The sequence below is a fragment of the Arachis ipaensis genome, chromosome B05 (assembly GCF_000816755.2).
Source record: "Arachis ipaensis cultivar K30076 chromosome B05, Araip1.1, whole genome shotgun sequence".
Classification (NCBI taxonomy): domain Eukaryota; kingdom Viridiplantae; phylum Streptophyta; class Magnoliopsida; order Fabales; family Fabaceae; genus Arachis; species Arachis ipaensis.
In genome coordinates this window covers 13,046,612-13,056,464 of record NC_029789.2, presented here as the reverse complement: position 1 = coordinate 13,056,464, position 9,853 = coordinate 13,046,612, and the positions used below count along the sequence as shown (strand labels likewise).

General features: G+C 33.7%; 1 protein-coding gene across 3 annotated transcripts; it reads right to left on the bottom strand.

The window, feature by feature from the left end:
- On the bottom strand, window positions 3,662-8,605 carry LOC107642969. 3 transcript variants are annotated; one of them, XM_021123073.1, is made up of 10 exons: window positions 8,414-8,509; window positions 7,757-7,827; window positions 7,485-7,633; window positions 7,182-7,269; window positions 6,229-6,640; window positions 5,787-5,840; window positions 4,873-4,970; window positions 4,591-4,716; window positions 4,411-4,500; window positions 3,662-4,247 (listed from the first exon to the last, which is right to left on the bottom strand). In XM_021123073.1, exons 2-10 carry the CDS (start codon window positions 7,808-7,810, stop codon window positions 4,119-4,121), a joined length of 1,200 nt encoding a protein of 399 aa, XP_020978732.1. In that variant the 5' UTR covers window positions 7,811-7,827; window positions 8,414-8,509; the 3' UTR covers window positions 3,662-4,118. The 3 variants fall into 3 exon arrangements, with proteins under 3 accessions (XP_020978732.1, XP_016201977.1, XP_016201979.1); XM_016346491.2 differs by lacking the exon at window positions 7,757-7,827 and having other exon boundaries at window positions 8,414-8,605; XM_016346493.2 differs by lacking the exons at window positions 7,757-7,827; window positions 8,414-8,509 and adding an exon at window positions 8,102-8,280.

Below are 9,853 nucleotides of genomic sequence, written 5' to 3'. Positions count from 1 at the left end.
GTAAAAAAAGGAGTTAATAATTAAATGATAGCTAAAAATAATAAATTCTGATAACTCTCTATTATTTCTCTTATATAAGTCATGCAATAGAATAATAAGAAAAATCATTAAAACTAGAATTTTAGGCAAAGAAACTAGGGATGTCAACACAGTGGTTTTCGAACTCCAAAATCTTTTCTGATCCTGCCCCAAATCTTCCTTGATCCCACCTCGAAACTAGGGATGTCAATACGGCGGTTTCTTTCTCGATCTCGCCTTAAATCTTTCCTGATCCCGCCTCGATTTTCGCTGTGAGAGATAACTGAGCCTCATTTTCTTTAATTTTTTTCGTTTTTTTGTAGTTTCCTGATCCAGCCCCAAATCTTTCTTGATCTCGCTCCAAATCTTCCCTGATCCCGCCTCGATTTCTGCTGTGAGAGATAAATCAGCCTCATTTTTCATTTTTTATTTTTTCGTAATTCTCCGATCCCACCCCAAATCTTTTCTGATCTCGCCTCAATTTCTGCCGTGGGGGATAGCTAAGCCTTATTTTTCATTTTTTGTTTTCTCGTAGTTCCTACGAGAATTTCCATTCCTTAATAAGGTAATACTCGGTTCTACCCATTTTATAATTCCATTCTTACAAATATGTTCTCTCTTCCTTCTTTTAAACAAACCACATATTTCAACTCATTTACTGTTAGAGACGTGGCCACGCCACTCTTGGAAAGAGAATTTAAAAATTTGTAGTTTTGTACATATCTAATTTTGTTTAAAATTTAATTGAAGTTACAAAATGCTCCAAAACAATATATTGTTAGACGGATATATGCTCATCTTAGTTATTACTTATTATATTTATAAGGAGAAATGTTAGGAAACATTAAAATCTATTATTTTTAGTTATTAGTTAGTCATTAATATTTAAAAGTATGAGACAAAGTATATTATTGAATTACTAGATTAAAAAAATTAGAATAAAAAAAGGAGTTAATAATTAAATGATAGCTAAAAATAATAAATTCTGATAACTCTCTATTATTTCTCTTATATAAGTTATGCAATAGAATAATAAAAAAAACATTAAAACTAGAATTTTAGGCAAAGAAACTAGCGATGTCAACATAGCGATTTTCGAACTCCAAAATCTTTCCTGATTCCGCCCCAAATCTTCCTTGATCCCACCTCGAAACTAGGGATGTCAACACGGCGGTTTTCGAACTCCAAAATCTTTCCCGGTCTCGCCTTAAATCTTTCCTGATCCCGCCTCGATTTTTGCTGTGAGAGATAACTGAGCCTCATTTTTTTTTCGTTTCTTCTTAGTTTCCCGATCCCGCCCGAAATCTTCCCTGATCTCGCCCCAAATCTTCCCTGATCCCGCCTCGATTCCCGCTGTGAGAGATAACTCGGCCTCATTTTTTGTTTTTTCGCAATTTCCCGATCTCACCCAAAATCTTCTCCGATCTCGCCTCAATTCCTGTCGTGGAGGATAACTAAGCTTTATTTTCTATTTTTTGTTTTCTCGTAGGGGAGAATCCCCATTCCTTAACAAGGTAATACTCGATTCTACCCATTTCATAATTTCATTCTTATAAATATGTTCTCTCTTCCTTCTTTTAAACAAACCATATATTTCAACTCATTTATTGTTAGAGACATGGCCACGCCTCTTGGTTATTAGTTAGTCATTAATATTTAGAGAAAAGGATAAATAGGTCTTTGACCTTTTGTTTCGCGGACATTTTTGTCCCTAACCATTGAAAAATATTTTTAAGTCCCTGATCTTCACAAAATTTGGACGGATCAGTCCCTGAGGGAGACATTTGGACGGATCAGTCCCTGACGGAGGCATTTGGACGGAGGGACTGATCCGTCCAAATTTTGTGAAGATCAGGGACTTAAAAGTATTTTTCAATGGTCAAGAACGAAAATGTCCGCAGAACAAAAAGTCAGGGACCTATTTGTACTTTTCTCTAATATTTAAAAGTATGAGACAAAATATATGATTGAATTACTAGATTATAAAAATTAGAGTAAAAAAATGAGTTAATAATTGAATGATAGCTATAAATAATAAATTCTGATAACTCTCTATTATTTCTCTTATATAAGTCATCCAATAGAATAATAAGAAAAATAATTAAAACTAGAATTTTAAGTAAAGAAACTAGGGATGTCAACACAACGGTTTTCGAGCTCCAAAATCTTTCCTGATCTCTTCCCAAATCTTCCTTGATCCCGCCTTGAAATTAGGAAAGTCAACACGGCGGTTCCCAAACTCCAAAATCTTCTCCGATCTCGCCCCAAATCCCGCTGTGAGAGATAACTGAGTCTCATTTTTCATTTTTCGTTTTTTCATAGTTTCCTAATCCTGTCCAAATTCCAATCTCGTCCCAAATCTTTCCTGATCCCACCTCGAATCTTGCTGTGAGAGATAACTCTGCCTCATTTTTCATTTTTCGTTTTTTCGTAATTCTCGGATCTTGCTACAAATTTTCTCCGATCTCGCTCCAATTCCTGCCGTAAGGGATAACTAAGCCTCATTTTTCATTTTTTGTTTTCTCACAGTTTCCATGAGAATTCCCATCTCCATATTCTTATAAAAATTCTTAATAAAAAGCTCTTAAAAAATTGAAAAAAAAAATAAAAAATACATATAATACGTTAAAACAACATACAAATGTATTTTGTCTAAATTCTAAAATAATGAATTAATTAAAGTTCAATATCTAAGTCCAAAAAATATAATAACACAACATAATCTAGTAAAATAAAATAAGTCCTAACACAAAAAAATGAAAAATGGTGGAACTCAGGTACATTAACTTCATGTGAAATTAATAGTTGAGAGTCGTTAAATAATTTGACAGGTTTGATTAAATTATCAACTAACGACTCTGAGTTATCAACTTCATATGAAGTTAAATGCACCTAATCTTTCACCACAACAAATATATATAATAGAGGAAATTACTAAAATACCTAAAATATTAAAAATAATTAAATAAATTCGTATTATTCGAAGATCATGGAAACGGGACGGAAATTCCCACTTGAATCCCTGCAATGTCTCGGGCTCCCTTTTCCACCGAAAAATTCTCCATCTTTGAATTCCCATCTGGGACAATATTCATAGGGTTCCATATCTCATGGAATTTTACCACACCTAAAAAAAACTTAGATTCGTGTGGTATTAGTTTAGATTGACTTTTTTTCAATTTTGAATTCTTATTCAAATATAAAATAACTTTCAAAAAAAAATAAATACTTTTTTAAAAAATCATTCTAAACTGACGTTTAGAATAGAGCAATCAAAGTGATCAATAATCTTAATGCCATCTAAAATTTTAATTATTAAATTAATCACTCATATAAAACACATTATAAATATAAAATACACAAAAAAACATAAAACAACGCATAAATATACACCTTCAAAAACTGATTTAACAGCTAAAATTACGTCTTTTTTTTTAGAATTACAATAAAATGTAGAGCTGTCGGAATATTTTTTTTATGCGTTATAGCAAAATGTATCGTTCTGCAAGCTTTTCAACGATCAAGAATGAATTGAATTTTGTGAACTGCCCTCGATTTTATTTTGTCTCTTTCCACCCAGCATGTACACTCAACAATGATAACCCTCTTTTTTCTATCCCTAATCGCATGAATTGTTGTGAACTTTTGGACAAACAAATGTGTATTATTTATAAGTCATCGGCAGCACCTATATTAACATGCCAAATCTGGCCATTTCTGACAAATAATCGTTACAGCATTATCAGGTGCTATATATTCTTTTGATTAAAAAAAAGATAGAAGAAAAAAAAAAAAGATAAGTGTGATAATTAACTACCATCTGCCCCAAACTAGAGTTAGAACACGGAGGCAATAAGGGCACTAACCTTAATTGACAATGGCTTCAATCTAAAGTACTGATACCGACCATGATCATCTAACATTCTCTTTATGGTACATAAGCAGCAGCCTCTAAAACCACAAGGTTTGTAAAAACAGAATCCAACATATGAGACCTTTAATAAACTTGAGATTTTTTCGAAGGGAAAATTGAAGGTGGATCCGGTCACCGATTACATGTAATGACTCAACTTGGCACAATAATTACATCTCGCGTACTATCAAGATCCTGGAGCATATTCTTGGATTATTGATGCCAATTTATTTCGATCTTCTTCTGTTTTCACTTTTATCAAGAAGGTGCGTGCAACAACGCTATCATTATTTTCACCACTTCCATCAGCAATATCCTACGAAGAACGACAGTGAACAATTCCGAATGATAAGCTTTTCAAACAGAATCTAAAAATATAATGGAAAAGGTTACTTTTAGCTTCTCCTATCAATACTAACTATACAAACTATACAGAGCTTTTCAATGTTTATATAAACACTTCAGCATTTGTGCCATACCGACGTGTGGAATATCGCAACAAGAGTATTCTTCTGTAGATGCGTCTTTATTCCTGGATACAACAAGGCATTGAGAAGAATTTTCCCTACCTGCCATCAATGAAGGTATCAGAAAGTCAATGAAACTCACAGAAACTCACCTAAACTATAAGTACTAAGAGAAATAACAAAAGAACAAACCTCATTTCGAACAATGATTGTTGGTTTGGACTCCTTGGTAGCCTTGCTGACACCTTCTTTGCATTTAATACACAGTTGACCCATTCCTTTATCTTTCCATACATTCTTAACATCTGTATCACTTGACTGGACCAAAAAAAAAAGTGAGAGACATTAACTCATTAAATTGAATAAGGGTAGGCAAAATAGATGCTGTCTGAAAGCTATTGTGACACTGCAAGTATATAAATTATTAAATTTACATTGAAACATTGCATCAAATGAGGGGAGGGGAAAAAATACCTTTACAAATAGTTTGCACTTCACTTCATGCACAACTATGATACCTTTCTCTTCTGACTTCTTCACTGATGGACTGCTGGGCTGCTCCAAGTCATTTTCTGAAACCAAATAAAAAAAATTTAATTTGTACCGCCCTTTTTTTTTCTAATCTTATTGATTATAAATGCCATGAATATTAATAAATGTAACTCTAATGGTTCTCTTGTGCACAAGAAATTAACATTTCTATAAACTAGCAAGCAAGAATGTTGATGGGACCCAGTGTATAAGGTCAAAACTAAACTTACAACAATATATAAGGTAATGATATGTAATCAAGTTCAAAAACTAGAACAAGATAACAAGGCAATAATGAAAAGATAAAAAATTCAAGTACCCAGCTGATAGTAATGAATAATAGTACCCTCAGATCTCAATATCCATTTTCTTCCCAATATCGTGTATCTTTTGTTTCGTCCAGACTAATAGAACTTTCCTTTTACCATTTAGAGGAAGAGGGCGAGAGAAGGGGGGAGGGAATAAGGGATTTAGTTTTTGTTAAACAACCTGCAGATGTAAATATGTTCTTCCTACTCTAGGGTTTCTTTAATGAAAATAATTACCATATAGAGGAGGAAAGGTTATCATACATTAGTAAAGACTACAGAAGCATGACATACAGTTATCAAACCACCTACCACAAAAAAATAAAGTAACCTTCATTTTATATTCATTTAATCATGAACAACAATGACATCATGTGACAGTTGCTCCAAGAAACCTCCAGCATTAAAAAGGGTCATAAATGGTGAATCAAACACACAATACAAAATGGATAGGATAATCTGTATTTGCAAAAGGAAATGAAGTATCTATTAAGAAGACTGTAACTGAAAACTTGGGAAGGGTTAAAGAGAGAAGAATCATGTCCTCACCACCATCTACATCATCTGAAGCATCATTATTAGAGGGAGCCGAATTTTGAGTACCTGGAAAACATAGGATAATTTAGCAGCCAATAGCGAAACAGAGACAAAAGTTTCAAACTAAGTTCCACAAATCGGCATGCAATGCAGTTTGAAATTCCAGTCAGGATATGAGCATCCGTCCAAGGAATAGATAGCAAGCTTTGTTTCCAAAATGGAGGACATTAAGATAACAGATACTCTATGCAAACCTCCAATTTATTATGGGTGTCCTAAGCCAGTATGAACATATGTCCCATGGCCTCTAATAACTGTCGGCTGTCTGTCATCTAGACATCACAATAAAATTATACAACAAATGTAATTTTTTTATTTTCATTTTATAAGATTCATGGTCTTAAATTTTCATTAAACATATAGGGTGACTATTTGAGGGTGAGAAGAATCATACCAAATGTAAAAGGTTTTTGACTGTTTGAGAATAATCCAGCACCCCATGAAGTAGCAGGAGTGGCAAAGTTTGCAGCAGAAGAAGCAGAGTTCGCAGCAGAAGAAGCAAAGTTTGGCAGAGGAGTAGCAAAATTTGTAACAGGACTAGAAAAATTTGTAGCAGGACTAGCAAAATTTGTAGCAGGACTGCCAAAATTCATAGCAGGACTGCCAAAACTCATAGCAGGACTAGCAAAATTTGAAGCAGGACTAGCTGTAGTAGACCCAGTTTTTTCTCCAGAAGTTTTATTTTCTTTATTAGTCACATCTGGAGATAATTTTTTCCCGGCAAAAGAAGCACCAACATCAGCAGGCAAATTTTCCCCCTTGGTGGCATTTGCTTTGATCCAGTTTACAACATCACTAAACTTTTCCTGAAACAATACAAGGATTTTCAACTTTATGCACGGCTTACAGTATAGTGTAGTGAGCAGCACGACTCTTTGGGGTGGGCTGGGGTTTTTGTGGGGGAGGGGGGGAATGACATAGATGCTAACACTAAAATCATTAGAGGTGGCAAGAACAAGCAGTGAGATCAAGCATATTATAGTGTAGCCAAAGCAAATCTCATTCTCACCAGTAGACAGACTCCCTCTTGGTAGAACACAGGCAGGGATGTTGTTATAAAATGGATATAACCTTGTATAGTTACTTAACAACAATAGATATAACCTTGTATAGTTACTTAACAACTAGAACCACAGTGGTTTCACTTTCCATTCGAAAATGTGCAAGTATACCTGTTTATTTAATTAAAGTATCCATAAAAGTAACAAAACTACAAGATATCAGACAAGAGTCTGCTAAAATGGTAGCTTCAATAACATATTACTTGGATTCAGATAGTATGAAACTACCAGTAAATTGGAAATATAAGTAATGTATGTAAGATCATTAAACCATGTGCTGAATTACCATAATGCCTGCAGCATGTTCTAAGTAATCTCTGACACCATCTTCCCAGAGCTCATCAGGGTGATTCTGTAATTGTGTTTGAACCCAGCTGTCAAATGGAAGACATGTAGCAGAATAATGAGAAGGACTATGCAGGATCCTTAAACCAGATTTTACATCAAGGCGTGATGATTTATAACAAATGCTAACCAAATAAGACATATGCAAAGTATGCAAAATCCAAACCCAGACTTTTTTCTCATTTACCAAAAACTGAAATATGCAAATAAGGAAAAGGCAAATTGGTTGATATAAAATATGTACCTTGCAAACTGGGTGTTTAAGGCTCTCACATGCTTCTGGGATGACTCTGCCCGCCGCATATCCAATGATGGCACTGCCATTGTTTGCTGGGATGGTTCAGCTCTATGAACGTCAAAAAGAGATCCTTCCATTATTCTTTTGTTCCGAAACTGCATCACAGTGAAAATGTAGGTATACTAAGCTTCAACAGGATAAGGCAAAGGCTACAGACATTCAAGCATCTAAAAGTTCAGGTAGTTTGGCCATCGGAAGTTATACACCCACACACGGACATAAATATATACTTCCAAAAAAATCATCTGCCACATGTAAAATGACTCGAGCATAAACTCTGGAGAGTTTCCTAGCAAGTTCCCAAAGATAACCGTTAAAAAGCATAAAAGACAATTTAGCATACTATTAAGAGCTAGAGCACTATAGGTGTGTCATTTATTGGTAATAAGCCAGTAAATTATTATTTCTTATCAAAATCAGTTCAAATCTCAGTCCTGTAACATCGCAAATTCTTGGGTGGATCCTTTCAATATTGAAAGAAAGATAAGCACAAAACTGAAGTAAACACAAGAAGATAAGCTTATAGTTACAAACAGCTTCGTTAGCAAATGCCTACAACTCACCCCCTTTCAATTCAAATCGCTACTGATGTTCAATCTACTCCCAACAATTACTGATTTTCAATCACAAGGACAAACTTTTAAGATGCTATCAATAACACGATTTTGCGGAAACTCAATGCCAGAAAAATTCAGCAAGCAAAAAAAAATTGAACTAGCTGGAAAATTGTATTCTTCTAAGACCCAAACAAAAAAAAGGGGGAAAATGTCGGCGGTAAAGTGCGTAACGGAAAATTGGTGAATCAAGTAGTGAACTTGTGATTGAGCTGAAGCTCGAAAACGACAAAAGGGAAGAGTGTCAACAGAGACACTTACCACTGTTTCGTTTGTATCGGTATGGTTCGGTTCCGAAACAGCCAAACGCTTCGAACCTCTCATTTTGGCACAGCTCAAGAAGAAGGGAAATAGGGTTTTATGCCAGTGATTAAATCGATAATTTGATATAATTTGAACTCCAGCAAACAAAACAAAGTTTGTTTTTCCTTTCTTATTTTTTTTTTCTTCCTCTAAATTGATTGTTGTATTTGAATCCGTGGGATCAGGTGGGGAACGCATTTTTAATTGGCACCGTTAAATGAAGTGATGATCTATTAGGGTTTACAGCCCATTTCAGAATTTCAAAAGTATGTCCAACCCATTAAGGCTAAATGGGCCTTTCTATGTAACGGATCAAGACAGTACTGGTGGCCCATACAAATAAAGAAATGGATTAACTGGTAATTGGTATTATACAAAATGACTAAAATAGATATATCTTTTGTACCCTCTTCTCCCTTTTCGTCTCTTACTAACTAAGACTTGATTTAGTAAAATTTTTTTCAAGAGGTACTTGTGCTTTCTAAAAGCACAATAAAATATCATGTGCTTGTACTTGCAGCTTTTAAAATATCGGGATATTTTTTGAAAGTAATTAAGATAAAATTTTTTAAAGTTGATTTGTACTTTTCAAAATTTAAAAATCTAATATAAGTTCAAATATTAACTAATTTTCAAATTTAACACTTAAATTTATGTCTTTTATAATATTTTTAAATTTTAAAAACTATTTTACCAAACATAATTGTTGCTACCTATGTTTATTAAAAGTTATTTTTAATTTGGTTTACCAAACATAAATGCTACACTTTTTAAAAAATTATTCTTTTTATCTATTTTTAAAAAAAAAAATTTACCAAACTAAGTCTAAAAAGAAAGGGATAAATGATACCTGCTAAACTCTGCTTCTGCCAATTCATTTTTTTGCTCAACTCAATATTAAAAAATTTTTGGGTACAATTTATTTTTGTATTTTTTTTATTTTTCTGCTTCTGAATTTTTTTTATTGTGTAATTAGAAAATTCAATAGATGCTAAATTTAGTCTTTTATTCTAATCGAAAAAAGAAGAACATAAAGATAAAAAACAAAGATGTGGAGTATTTTCTATGGTTTAAAAACGGCATGGGATTTGAATTCCAGAAGAGTGATTGTGGAGGCCGATTTGATGAGTGTTATGGACATTTTAAATAACCAAGACAGAATCAGTAAACATCCAGATGGTACAGTGAGCCACATTAAAATCATGCTAGAAAGAGACTAGGAGGTCAAGCTTATACATAGCTTAAGGTTGGGAAAAAAAGGGTCTGTAGGTGCAGCAAGGCTTTATATTCATAGATATTCCTGTGAGTAGTCTTCGACAAATTATTGATGTTGATTATAGAGAGGTTACTTTGTCCCAGAACATTGTAATTCGGGAGTTTGACTGTTTGAGCTTCAGC

Bases quoted from the DNA above. Each gene is read 5' to 3' on its own strand.
- LOC107642969 (XM_016346491.2), bottom strand. From the start codon at position 8,476: ATGAGAGGTTCGAAGCGTTTGGCTGTTTCGGAACCGAACCATACCGAT. The intron at 5,841-6,228 runs GTATGATTCTTC...TATGTTTTCCAG, and splicing joins TCAAAAACCTTTTACATTTG to GTACTCAAAATTCGGCTCCC. The intron at 4,248-4,410 runs GTATGGCACAAA...CGTTCTTCGTAG, and splicing joins TTGCGATATTCCACACGTCG to GATATTGCTGATGGAAGTGG.